Source organism: Mus caroli, chromosome 17 (genome assembly GCF_900094665.2).
Source record: "Mus caroli chromosome 17, CAROLI_EIJ_v1.1, whole genome shotgun sequence".
NCBI lineage: Eukaryota > Metazoa > Chordata > Mammalia > Rodentia > Muridae > Mus > Mus caroli.
This window is the reverse complement of record NC_034586.1, coordinates 47,488,579-47,503,129: the sequence shown is the minus strand read 5'-3', so window position 1 is coordinate 47,503,129 and position 14,551 is coordinate 47,488,579. Positions and strand designations below refer to the sequence as shown.

At 42.5% G+C, this 14,551-nt stretch overlaps 1 protein-coding gene across 3 annotated transcripts in view; it reads left to right on the top strand.

Annotated features, from left to right (window-relative positions):
• Positions 1 to 14,551, top strand: part of Tbc1d5 (TBC1 domain family member 5) — a 463,147-nt gene that overhangs the window by 428,764 nt on the left and 19,832 nt on the right. For all 3 annotated transcript variants that reach the window (XM_021186156.2, XM_021186155.2, XM_029471255.1), the window contains one exon: positions 3,944 to 4,043. In XM_021186156.2, the coding sequence (XP_021041815.1) occupies positions 3,944 to 4,043 (100 nt within the window). The remainder of the gene's footprint in view (positions 1 to 3,943; positions 4,044 to 14,551) is intronic.

Here is a 14,551-nt window from a genome sequence, read left to right as displayed (position 1 = left end):
GTGTCCCTCCCAGCTTTCCAAAAGCAAGGCACTAAGTGCAATAAAGGCTTCTGAATAAGATAAAGTTCCTAAAGGCTGTTGTGTTTTAACTTATGTGGCTGCTAATCTAGTAAACCATCACCCCACGGAAACACAGTTGATTTAAACCAGGAAGCTTCTCTTTTCTGGGGTTCTTTGTATACTCTGGGTTGTCAATACCCTGCCTACTAGCTACAACCAGACCCTAGCTTGGGTCCTGGGCTAGATGCTGGTTGGGTTTGTTACCACAACCAACAGATGACTCTGTGAAGGCTGCAAGAGGCAGGGGCCAAGATTCCCAGAGCACTGTTTCTTGTTTCATTATAAGACTTGTGCACTCTACTGTACAGTCCGCTTTCATGTCCCAACTCATTACCACTTTTAAGTGCCTTGGGAGCAGAATTTGAGTTTACATTCTCCAGAGGGTTGAGTTTCCACCAGGGCTGGAGAGGGAGATGGCCAAAGGCCACATGACTTGTCAGTGACAAGACAGGAATGGAACTTAAGTTTCTCTCCTACAACAGTCGCCCACATTCAACCATCTCTCAATACAATACATAAGGGGCAGCTTCAAAATTTAATATCATAGGGTTCTGTTATTCCCTTCAGTCTGTGATTTAGGAACTTGGACAGGGTTCATCAGGCTGTGCTTTGCTCCGGGTAATATTAACTGGATCTCTCTTTCTTACCTGGCTACAGTTATGATGGACTAAAAGATGCCAAAACGACGTTTTATCATGTCTAGAGTCCCACTGCTTCTCCTATGGCCATTCCTCCACCATGATTCTCTCTTGGATGCTCTAACCTGAACTTCATATATAACCTCGTATATAACCTCGTATATAACCTTGTATATATTAGGGAAAGCAGAATTTGCCAAGCTTTTAAACTTTCCCCAACGTGACATAGCTTGATTTTTCAGCAGTCTCCAAATGAAGGCAGTGAGGCCAGTACAGATGCAAGAGATGGAGAGGGATTCTTGTAGGCTAACGAGACCACATGCACTTGAAAGAGAAGGAATATATGGTACCATCTCCTCAAACTGACTGCAGCTTTCACAGATGAAGAAATGCAGCCTTCTCTAATTGCCATAGTTATCTTACAGAACAGAGATGTGGAAAGGGATGGAGAAAGGAAGAGAGAGAAGCGGCCTGAAACAGCCCATCCCTTTTCACCTTGATGCCCGGTTAGAGTTGGATAGGTAACTCTACCTGTCCCCATTAGCATCCTTTGGTTTAGCTTCTGGTGCTCTTTATCCTTATTGGAGAGCAGGAGGAGCTGTTGAACTTCAGAAGAGACATAAAGAACATGGGAAGTGCTTGTGTAATACTACAGTAGACATTTCACAGCTCACTTTTTGAGCACTGCTATGTCTGGCTTTGTGTCAAACATTTCAGTGCACATTGCTAAGACCTCTTGAGGTTGCAGTTCAGTCAGTGCTTTTTCAGTGCTTCGTACATGTGTCTTCAAAATGCAGCACACCTACAAGGGACCTTTTCAACTATAATTTCCACCCAACCAGGCAAATTATAATTACTCTTTTAAAAAGAAGAGCGATGCCTCGCTCAGGAGGTCTCTCTCCCCTTTTGTTATGGCACAGAGGATTTATATCAGAACAAAGGCATCTGAGACTGAAAAACCCATGTGCTTACTGGTGCCGGCCCTGGCCACACCTTTGCTTTTCTACTCTAGCTGTCTTGGCTAAAGTATCCCAAATTTTAAGGATTATCCCCTTTCTCTGAGGAAAAAAAAAAACTCCCCAAATACTACAAATTTCTCTAGGAAATTGTTCACATGTTTAATTTTTCCTTCAAAATGAAGACTTTATCATCATCTTCTCCTCTTCCTCCTCCTCCTCCTCCTCCTTCTTCCCTCTCCCTCTCCCTCTCCTTCTCCTTCTCTCTTTCTTCTTCCTCCTCTTCTTCATCCTCCTCCTCTTCTACCTCCTTCTCCCTCTTCTCCTTTTCCTTCTACTTAGATTGGTTTTTCTGGAATTTAATGACTCAGCCAAAGGGGACCTTTTTCTAGAAACAAACAAATGCTCCAACTTCATATCAAGAGAGGAAACATAAGAATAGCTACTTACCAGCTGCTGGGAAAGCTCTCATTGTAAGAGATTATCATTGTCTAGACAATAATAAAGTTTCTGTGACAAACAGAGGTTTTTGGTTTCGTGTGTGTCTGTGTGTAGAAAATGGAATTGCCTAGGTTAGTGAAACACAGTTTTCCATTTTAATTTTTATTGCTCAGTATTTTTAAAGACATTAGTTGGCCAACACAAAACCAACTCCATGTTTTGTTCTGGGCTTTCTGTTTCATCTTGTTTTCGTATTTATGTCTTACCGGTTTTTCATTTTTTTCTTTTGACTTTTGTTTTGTTTAAAAAAAAGAAGAAGAAGAGAAAGAGAGAGAGCATAAAATTTGTTGGTAGGAAGGTAGAGAAAAGCCAACAGAGGCTGAGGGAGGGAACACATGATGAAAATAGATTGTATGGAGTAAAATGTATATTTTATGTATGTTTTATGCAACGTTGTATGTTTACAGGTAGCCAAAGCTAGAATTCAATTAGGAATACTTGAGATTCTATTTGTTTGTTTGCTTGCTTGCTTGCTTTACCTTTTTATTGATTCTTTGTGAGTTTCACATCATGCATCCTAATCCCACACATCTCCCTGTCTCTTCATATCCTCCCCTGCCCTTGTATATGTGGGGAGTCCCCACAAAAGAAAGTAAAAAATAAAAATTAAAAAAAAAAAAGAACCTAGAAACATCTCCTTGTGGAAGCTGTAGTGTGTCCCACAGTATACCCTTCATCCACACATCTTTGCTTGCAAATGTTCATTGCAATGAGTCTTATTGGTCTGGTTCTAGGGCTCAGGCTTTTGCTAACCCATCAATACTGGATGCTCACTGGGACTCCTCTCAGATAACCTGCTGTTGCCCTATGTCTTGGGGATCCTGTACCTTTGAATCTGCAGGACTAGCAGATCCTATGTTTTCACACACTCCAGCAGTTCATAGATGGGGTAGATGTTGGGTGGGCCAAGTCAAAGCCCTGGATCATGGCCTGAATGGTGGCTGAATTGGTCAGCCAGTCAGCTCTCCAAAACTCGCACCTTTAGCAGAAGCTCTCTAGCACTGCTTTGACTAACACACCCCATGCTGCAGCTGACATGGGGCAAGGTCAGCTCTCTCTGGCTCATGCCCTCAAAACTGGCTCACCTATGCCCCTGCCACCAGGGCTGGCTGTACTGTGGTCTTCAGAGGTAATGTGAGCCTCATACATCAACACAGACCCCTATTGCTGCAGGACCATGGACCCAGACATGGCTCTCAACTGTAGCATGGGCTAGGACTTCACCATGATCTCAAGTGGCAGAGCAGGCTACTCACATGAGGCTGTTCCTCTACATCCTCACGTCTCCAATTCCATCCCTCTTCACAGTGCTCAAACTGTTCCACTTCTCTTTCTCTCCTATTTGTCTACCACATGGTAGGGTGTCTTCTGAGTCTCATGGTCTCATGACATGGCGGCAGATGGGTCTCTGTATGTCTTCAGCCCACCTGCACCTTGAGATTTTTTTCAAAGTGTCTTTTTCACTCTTTTTGATGAGTAGTAGTGGGCTTTTTTTTTTTTTTTTTTTTTGGTCTGTATTTGGAGGCTGTGCATGATGGTACAGAGCCTATCCTAGCACATAGGATTCAGAGGCAAGTGGATCTCTGTGAGTTCAAAGCCAGTCTGGTCTACATAGAGAGTTCCTGGCTAGCCAGGGCTACAAAGTAAAACCCCATCCCAAAAGTAAAACAACAACAACAATATTATTATTATTATTTATTATTATTATTATTAAAATAAGGGGAGGAAAAAACTTAAGATCACATGTAATACTGAACCTTTTAAAAATCTTTCTCTCTTTGGTTTTAGGAAGAAGAACTAGAGGCCCAGATCTCCTTCCTACAAGGCCAGCTGAATGACCTGGATGCCATGTGCAAGTACTGTGCAAAGGTCATGGACATGCATCTTGGTAGGTGACAGTGGCACTGCTGTGCGCTGAGCCAACAGTCAGCTCTTTCTGAGTGAATCCTTTCCTTCACTTCTCACAGAGACCCCTGTGGTGGAGGAACTGTGGCTACCTCCATTGTACTGTTGCAGAGACTAGGACAGGGAGTAAACTGTCCTGAGGTTCATCACAGAGAAGCAGAGTAGGATTCCAACCAAAGGAAAGCCAATGGATGCTTTACCTCCTGACTGCCATGCTGCCGCTGGAGATGTCTGTCTCCAGCAAACAAAAACGCTGAGCTCTTGAAACCAGCCAGATACATTGCCTAGGCCGCCAGTCTGCAAGCACTGATACAGTTCCTAATTTGATAATTCTTTCTCTAGTTTATTAGCTATCTATCACAACTCAGGAACTTATAAAATAGAAATGTCCTAATTACAAGTTCAGATTACGTGAGTCACAAGTACGCCACATCAAGAGATCTTCTGGTATTACCATTTGTGAAGGTCCCATGTTTAAATTGGTCTGCTGAGGCACTTTGTGTCCCTACAGTAAGTATGTGTTACTTGCAGAAGCATCTTTGTGGCTAGTGGTACTTTGTTCTCAGCCCATATGCAGTGTGCTGCTCTAGGATAACATGGCAGAGTGTCAGCACCAGCTACTCTAAGAACTCAGGACACACAGACATGCACAATCGTGCACACACACACACACACACACACACACACACAAACATGTTCATCTCTGAGAGGAAACCAGAGGGTGTCCAACAAGGCCCCCTCCCACCAGCACTTCCTCCAGGAGTAACCCATCCTGGGAATTTGCCCTGGTGATGAATTTTCCACCTTCAGACCCCATCAAGCAGTCTCTTAAGCCTGTGAGGTCATGAGTCTATAACATAAGACCAATATGGCTGTCATTTGGATTAGCCTGACCCACATTGACTTCAAATGAGTAATAAATATTGTCTTAAGATATGGAAGATGACAATCTAATTCTGCTCTACTCTAAGTCATTTTATCCTCTCAAGCCTCTATTGAGGAAAATGGGAAGAGGCAGAAGCAGTAGAAGATCCTGGTAGATCTATGGGTCAGCAGAGTTGGCTACTATCTGTCACAGCCTTAACCCCAGTCCAGTTGTGTCTGCTTCCTGGCCTTCCAAATCCTTTACTTACTTGGTACTTGATGATCGTTTTAAAAGCATATGGGACCGGGTGTATATGCCTCTTATAGTCTCTTAATGTGATCATACTAGGAAATGCATCAAAAAGAAGCAGTGGGGATGGGAAGGTGACTCAGTGGGTAAAGCACCAGCCCCCACAAACCTAAGAACCTGTGTGTGGATCCCCAGAACTGTGGTCTTAAAAAAATGTTGCACATTAACACAAGCCTCCATCATCACAAAGGCACTTCCATGGAGAGATGGGAGGCAGAGGCAGGAAAACCACCAGAAGCTCCTGGGCTAACTGACCTGCCATAGCTGGGAAGACTGTCTCACTCATGTTAGAGAGGCAAGGGCTGATATGGAACATTGTTGTCTGGCCTTTATGTTCTCTGTGGTGCAGGCACGCACATACACATTTGCACAGCACACATATACCTAAAAGAATATAAAGCATTTGTGAGATAGCTTATATAGAAATGTGTTGTAGATGATTAATTTGTGTTGTTTAAATATAATTTAATTTTAAGGTATCAGGGTATGTAAATTTTCCGTTTCTTGGCTACTTGAGTCAATGATGCTTTGGTTATTTTGGATTTTGGTTTTAAGTGCTTGGGAGAAAGATTTACCAAAACCTAAAAGAAATCCTTCCAGGAAAGTTCTCAGTTGTTTGCTTGTAAAGCCCTGTTACTAAAGCCTGGGAATTTCAGAGCAGCCCTTTCTCTGACTTTAGTCTGTTAACCAGTGCTAAGGGGGCATTTCTGGAGGCACAGGGAGGGGGCGGGGCTTCATTCCAATGGAAAGAAGAGTCCATGCCAGCAGTGAAGGTCCAGCTACCTACAGGGGTGGGTTTGTTCTGTGCATCTGTCTCACTCTCAGACAGATTCCTTCATGGAGCTGGTCACTTCCTTCTCCATATAACTAGCATGACTACAAGTTTAAAAGTAGGTTTGAAGGATGCTGTGAAGAACTGCCCTTCCCACCACTCATGGATGCATCTTAGCATCTGTACAAAGCAACAGCAATTACTTCTGGTTATGGTTGGTTTTTCATCTGAAGAAAGATTTGTATAAAACACAAAAATTTGGTTCAGGTGATGCTCTTGATTTGTCTAACTTATGCAAGTATTATTTTAATTACTTTTAGCATTCTTTGCATATGATGACTTTAATTTTCTAATTTAAAAGATCAAAATTGGGATGACTGAAATATTAGTAAGATCTTGGCTATGTTATATCAGTGTAGTCTATAAAGATTAAACTAGTTTTTATTTACTCATATGGATTAAGTTTTAAACGCAGGTAGCAGAATGTATTTGGTATGAAAATAATCATTTACAGCAATTGCTTGGCTGAAAGAAAGATTGTAAGAGGACTTACTGAGGAATCTAATCTTTATACTTCAGAATATAAGGCAGTCACTGAAACTGTGGGCAGTTTATTGTGAGCTGCGCTTGGAGGTCAGCCTGTGTACAGAGAGTGCAGGAGTCACTGCTGAGAATGCAGGGTGCTACAGAAGAAACAGAGAACCTTGTCCTGGCTCTTCACTTAACCCTGCCTGCCTGTGAGTGGCCTCAGTAAAATGAGATAAGAATATCAGTCTTGCCAGTTTGTTGCCAAGATGTATTTTTAAACACTAGGACGGAGACATGACTCAAATGGGATATTCAACGGGATCATTTCCTCTTTCCCTCTTGAGTCTCAGGAAGCTCACGGTCATAGCACTTAGTTCTGGCTTATCCAGGACCCCGTGACTTGTTAGTTGAAGATCTGGGACCAGTGTTATACACCTAATACATACTGATTTATCAAATGATACTAAAAGATTTTCAGAATTCGGTATGTTTGCCCTAACCTTAGTTTGTGAACAAGAATAACTTAATCACGGCTTGGTGCCTGAGCACTTCCTAACATGAAGCCCGCTGAGCCTTGGCTCTGTGCAGGCTGCAGGCTGCCAAAGTGTGTGCCATCTGAGAGTGTTACTATACCAGTTACTTCTCAGGATTCTTTGTCTTGTTCATTACCTTCTTGATGTTCTGTTCATGTCAAGAGAATTCGTTATTATTCTCTATTTTCATCATGTGTGCAATAAATGACTTAAAATGTCAAGTGCTAATCAAGACTGTTTTATAACTGATAGCAGAACAAATAAAGAAAAAGCTTTTGGAAGAAAAATTATATAGTGATGTTTGTTGAAATGGCTGGCAGGCTGGTCCATCTCCTCCTGGCCTGGAGCTCAGGGCTGAAGGAGGATTTGTCCCGTCAGAGTCCTAATTTTATTAACTCCGTGTAAAATGCAAAGATTTAGAACTGAAAATAGTTTTATTAGATCTAAATTTTCCCTGTCAATTTCAGACTATTTTTTTTACTTGTTCATTATTCTGTTACTATAGTTACTCCCCTGCTCACCCTCCTGACAAGCTATTGACAATATTAATTTCTGTGGCTGAGTTCAAGGTAGTTTTAAAATTGCTGAATTTCACATAGATGTGCCCATGAATGGCAGCCTGAACTTGGGTGATCTTACGGAGCTGGACTGTGCGGTGGCTGTTTTCAGTATGCATTAGCTCTTACTCTGCAGAATCCCGGGCCCACAGCAGGCAGCTCCAAACTGACCTGCCTCCACTAGATTGTTTGGGAAGGCGAGCCCCTTTTCCAGTCACAGGCTGCCTTTATGTCACACTTGCAATGGAAGGGTCCTATGCAGTGATGTAGAGGAATTGTCTTTCTCTGCTCTCGCTGAGAGTGCAGTAGCGGATAGCTTCAGAGAACAGTAAAGTCGCTTGCAGCTGGAGCAATGGCTCAGTGGTTAAAGACACTTCTGCTTCTGCAGAGAACTAGCATTCAGTTCCCAGCAGCCACATCACAGGGTGCACACCACCTTTTACTGTAGATCTAGGAAATCCAACACCCTCTGTTGGCTTTTGCAGGTAATTGTATATAAAGACACACACACACACACACACACACACACACACTATTTTTTAAAGACTATTAAACCTGCCATACCCAACATCTTCACTTAGAACGGCAGCTTCTAGCCTTGTGAAAGAATACAGTTCTATTCTGTTCCATCTCTATGTTTGACGTACTTTTTTACCACATCCCCCGGAAACTAGTCCAACATAATTAAGCTGTGAGTAGTGAGATGAGGAGATCAGATCATCTCATTTTCCCCTCAAGTAAAAGCAGGCCAGTAGGCTTTCCCCAGGCCTAGCAGCCCTGTGAGGTGCTCTTCACTCACACGCTTGGTGGGGAGCCCCTCAAAGACCCAGAGGCCAGAATGGAGCCAGTGCCCCTAAGGAGCTTCCCCGTGAGCTCCACCTCCTGGCTTCTCCAGCACTTCATTGGCCAGAGTGATGCCACATGCCCAGCTGCAGCTGCAAAGACAGTGTACACAGTGTCACTGGGAATGTACTGGTGAGACAGGAGGCACCTAGTGACTGCTGCTGCATTCTCAGACCTGATAGTCACTGGGATTGGGGACCTTTAATCCTGGGGCCATTACCAAGGAAGTGGGGGAAGTGACCTCTGCAATGCAAAACATTCTCACTCAGACCCCTCATGAAAAACACCACATTTTGTGTCGCCCTTCTCCCCTTCTCTGCCTGCCCCTGCTCCTGTGAGCCATCCTTGCCTCTTTGGAGGTGATAGGCTCCTGGACGGCTCACAGCAAAGCAGCAGCCAAGAAAAGTAGGTTTGAACTTTATAACTCACAGGACGTTGTAGCAGTGTAGCCAGTGTGGGTTTGTAAGATCCCATGTGGACCCTGTCATATCAACAGAGCCCTGTCATATCAGGGTCACCTCAGCTCAGGTATGCAGAAATCTTGTGGTAAAGCTCCATTCCCACTAAAGGAGGTTCAAGGATCTGAATGTTTCTATGGCCATGCCATGCCTAATGTCCATTATCTCAGAAGCTAAGCAAGATCATGTGTGGTTAGTAATTGGATGGGAATCCCAAGGTTTAAACTTGACAATTGAATGCATCTAACTACAGGTCACCTATTGGTCTCATTTCAGTAAATTCCCAGTATTAACTCCTCTGCCTTGTCTCTTCCCCGTCCCTGGGGAGTCCTGGGAAAGGGCTCATCTCTCACCAGCATTTGAAAGTCCACTTGGATCTAAAGAAAGTTCTGTTCCTATACATTTCTGGGTTCTCTGCCCCAACTAGAGCAACAGTAACCTTTGGGAATACCCAAAGGCATGTTGAGTATGATTCTAAAGCCTTGGGTCTTGGTAACAGTTGACCACTGATCTCTCTATGACTTTAGGGGTAGAAGCCCGGTAATGTGGCCATAGCCTTTGACTTTACAGCAAACTGTAAAGGACAGAGGTCCAGAAAGAGCAGCACTGCTGCTGTGGCTTCTGCAGATATTCTCTGCTAGCCCCTGCACTGTGGGCATGGCCTCCAGGGGCCAGATTCCCCCACGTTTCCTCTTGATGATCCTGTATCCATTGCCAAACCTTCCTCTTAGGCCTAGGATTTGTCCTCAACTGGCTCTGATGACCCAGCAGGAGCTGAGAAATATGAGACCTTTGCAAGTTCAGTGTCTTATCAAACCACCCAGTTCCTCAAATCTCTGCCTTAAAACAAAACAAAACACCCAGTTGTAAAAATCAACAGTATTGTCTGGAATCCCCCCAGGCTTTCAAAGCAGTTCCCCTGCACTTCCCCCAGGTAGTTGTTAATGTCTTGCTCAGTGGATCCTGGTGGTGTTTAACTGACAGATAACCAAGTTGTTTTAGACTCTTAGGAAAATCAAAAACATTTGTTCCCTAACTATATCTATTATTCCAACTTGCTTTCTTGTTTTGGAGCAAGACTTTGTATTAGCAAAGGACTTAAGTCAATTTTCTCAGTAAGTGAGAGCTGCTGTCAGCTCTTGCACTGTGGGAAAGCACTCACCAGCACAGCTTAGAGACCTATTCTTACTGGAAATTCTAGTAAATGTTAGAGTCTAAGCCATCTTTGCTTTGCTTTTTTTGTTGTTGTTGTTTTTTAAAATACTTTTTAGACCTGTTTAGAATAACAGTGTGTTGAGATGTAAGCTCCAAGAGTGTTTTTCTGTGTTTGGTTTTTACTTGGGAAATATTTTTTCTTTGCCCATAACATAATACATGGAGCATTTTTTTGCAGGGCTAGAAAGATCCTTGGGCTAGAAAAGCTCAGACAGTATATCATGCTAGGTACACATGCACACATACATGTGATAATGTCAAAGTGTATGTGTGCATAAGATATACCAAGTCTGTAACTACTACTAGGAAATGACTGGAGGCGCACTGTTTGTGTGGGTGGGCTGAAAGGCTGCTCAGAGAGAAAAGATGGTGTGTTATCTGAAAGGAAGTATATTAGACAGGGTTCTCTAGAATCACAGAATGTCTAGAATCATATATGGAATGTCTTTTTCTATTGAGGGAATTTATTATGATGACTTACAGTCTGTAGTCCAACTCCCTAACAAGAGTCTCCCCCAGACCAGCTATAACATATATGCAGAAGACAAGAGACTCATGCCTGCTGCTTCATTTCTGTGAGCCCCCATGAGCCTGGCTTAGTTGAGTCCACAGGCTTGCTCTCCTGGTATACTCAACCCCTCTGGCTCCTACAGTTCCTCGCCTCCCACCCCACTTTTTCAGAGTTCCCCCACCCTGTAGAGGAAGGACCAGATAGATACCTCCGCCTATCATTTGGCTGTGGGTCTCTGCATCTGCTCCCATCATGTGCCAGAAGCAACTTTTTTTGATGATGCCTGGACCAGACACTGATCGATCTATGAGTAGAACATCATTAGCAATCATTTCATTGTTTGTTTGTTTGTTTGTTTGTTTTTTGTCTGTGAGTATATGTGTGTGTTTTGTTGTTGTTGTTATTGTTGTTGTTGTTGTTGGGATTGTTGGGATTGGTTGGGTTTTTTTTTTTTTCAATTTTTTCTTTGGTTGGTTGAGTGGTTGAGTGGGTGGATGGATGGGGGTTTTAGGAGATTTGTTTTGTTTCTGTTTCTGCCAGCTGTGTTTAGTTCTGTCCTAGGTCTCTGGGTTACCCAGCCTTTGGTTCCTGACCCTCCAAGAAGTGGAGGCATGGGCCTCAATTTGGACCAGTCATTGATTGGCCACTCGTACAAATACTGTGCCACCATTACCCCAGCATATCTTGCAGGCATGGCAGGTTGTAGGTTGAATGTTTTGTGGCTGGGTTGATGTCCCAGTTCCACCACTAGAACCCTTACCTGGTGGTTACAGAAGATGGCTGGTTCAGACTCTGTATCCACCATTATTAGAAGTCTTCACTAGGGCCACCCTCATAGATTCCAGGGAGTTTCCAGATCTTCCCTGAAATGCCCCTAATTCCAGTAGTTTCTTCTGGTACTCTCTCCCACTATCTGTTCCCCTATATGGCCTTTCTTGTTCTCATACCCACCTGTCCCCAGTCCGCCCATGAAATCTGTTCTAGTTCCTCTAACCGGAAGATCCATGCATTCCACCCCCACACCCCTTAAGCCATCCTTGTTACTTTACCTCTCTGGGTCTATGAATTATAGCATGGTTATCCTTTATTTTACAGCTAACATACCATGTGTATCTTTCTAGATCTGGGTTACTTCACTTAGGATATTTTCTGGTTCTATCCATGTGCCTGCAAACTTCATGATGTCATTGTTTTTAACAGCTGAATAATACTGCATTGTGTAAATATACCACATTTTCATTATCCATTCTTCAGTTGAGGGATACCTGGGTTGTTTCCAGTGTCTGGCTATAATGAAGAAAGCTGCTATGAACATAGTTGATCAGTTGTCCTTGTGGTATGACACAGTATCCTTTGGATATGCCCAGGAGCAGTATAGCTGGCTCTTGAGGTAGATCGATTCCCAATTTCTAAGGAACCATCATATAGATTTCCAAAGGGACTGTGCAGATTTATACTCCCACCAGCAATAGAGGAGTGCTTTCCTTTCTCTGTATCCTTAACAGTATGAGCCATGACTGTGTTTTTTATCTTAGCCATTACGACAGGTGTGAAATGGAATCTCAAAGCCATTTTGATTTGCATTCCCTTGATGGCTAAGGACATTGGTGATTTTAAGTATTTCTTAGCCATTTGAGATTCCTCTGTTGGGAATTCTCTGTTTAGCTCTATAATACAGTTTTTTTAATTGGGATATTTAGTTTCTTGAGTTCTTTATATATTTTGGATGTCAACTCTGACAGATGTGAAGTTGGTGAAGACCTTTCCCATCTTGTGGCTGCCCTTTTGTCCACTTGAGGGTGTTCTTTATCAGACATGGAGTTGTTGTAATAGCTGAATAAGATTCCATATGTAAACATACCACACTTTCAATATCTATTTGTCAGCTGATGTTTGCCATTCTCTGACCATTGTGAGTAAAGCAGCAATTAACATGGATCAAGGAGGAATCTCTAGAGTAGGCCACAAAGACTTGTGGGTATATACTGAAGAGTGGTGAAGCTCGATCCTTTGCTCCATCCATCTCTAGCTTGCTGAGAAACCTCCATGCTGATTTACATAGTGGCTGCACCAGTTTGCACTCCAACCACAAGCAGCTATGCTGCTCTTTCTCCTTTACCATAGCAGCATTACAGCCTTGTCTTTTTATTCTGACTGGGATAAGAAAAATCTCAAATGATTTTAATTTACATTTCCTTGATGGATAAGGAGATTAAACATTTTTTAAAATGTTTCTCAGATATTTATATTTCAGCCTTTGAGACTCTGTTGTTTATCTCCGTGAAATTAGGTTGTTTGTTTTCTCGATATTTAGCTTTTTGGTTTGGTTTGGTTTTTTGGTTGGTTGGTTGATTGGTTGGTTTTTTTAGTTACTTATATTCTGGATTCTAACCCTCTGCCACATGTATAACTGGTTAAAAAAAAAATCTCACCACACTGTGGACTGCCTCTTCAAGTGATGGTGTAACTTTCTGTACAGAAACATTTTAGTTTTCTGAGGTCCAATTTATTGTTGATTTTAAAGCCTGCCCTATTGGGTCTATTAAAGATATCCTTCCCTGTGCCAGTGAGTGCAAGCATATTCTCTACTTCTCTTTCAGATCTAGGTATCAGGTCTTATGTAAAAGCCCTTGATCCATTGAAGTCAAGTTTTGCCTGGGGTTGAAAGACAAGGACTAAGTTTCATTCTTTTTCATGTATCTACCCAGTCTGACCAGTACCTTTTTCTGAAGATGCTGTCTTTTCACCAATGTGTGTTGCTGGCCTTTTTTAATCAAAAATCCAGTGGCTGTAGGAGTATTGGAGTCTATGTTCTGCTCCTCAATTCTGTCCCACTCATCAGTGAGTCTGTTTTCTATCAGTGCCATGCTGTTTATGGTGATAGTGCTGTGGCACAGCTTTCAATCCGGGAGGCGGCGGCCAGATTATTTGTTCAATTTCTGTGAAGAACTGCAGTAGAATTTCTGTGGAGATCTTGAATCTGTAGATTGCTTTAGGAAAGGTGGTCATTCTCACAATATCCTGCCAGTCCACAAACATGGGAGGTCTTGGCCTCTCCAGTGTGCTCTTCAGGTTTTTTCCTCAGTACCGAGTTTTCATTGTCGGAGTCTTTCCTTTCTTTGGTTAGATTTATTCCAAGATTTGTTTGGTTTGGTTTGGTTTGGTTTGGTTTGTCTAAAGCTATTACTTGTGCTATGTTTTCCTTTATTTTCCTCCTGCATATATTATTTGAATATAGCAAGGCTACGGTTTCCATGTGCTAATTTGCATCCTGCTACTTTGCCAACTGTTGCTGCTGGAGTCCTTTTAGTATAAAGTCATATCATTTGCAAATGAAGATGCTTTGACTACTCTCCTAGTTGTATCCCCTTTATCTCCTTCACTTCTCCTATTAGCTGAGACTTCAATGACTGTGTTGAACAAGAGTGGAGAGAATGGACATCCTCACTTGTTCCAGATTTTAGTGGAGTTTTTCTCCGTTTCTGATGATGTTGGCTATAGGCTTCCTGTTCATAACCTTTGTGATGGTGAAATATATCCTGTGTCCCAGCTCTCCAGAACTTTTATCATGAATGGATACTTGTCAGAAGCCTTGACTGGTTTTAAAGTCTATTTTGTCAGATACTACTAGAGTACACCTGCTTGGTTTTTGGTGCCATTTGCTTGGAACACGTTTTCTTCATCCTTTTCCTCTAAGGTCGTGTAGGTGTGGGTCATGAGGTCTGTTTCTTGCAGACAGAAAAAAAAAAAAAAAAGGAATCCTATTTTCTAGTCCAAGCAGTTAGTCTGTGTGTGTGTATTGGAAAAGTTGAAATCATCATTTTTTAATGCGTATTAGTTTTGCTTTTGTGGCTTTCAGTAAGACCTCTCTTATAATAGTTTATTTTTATTTTACATGTT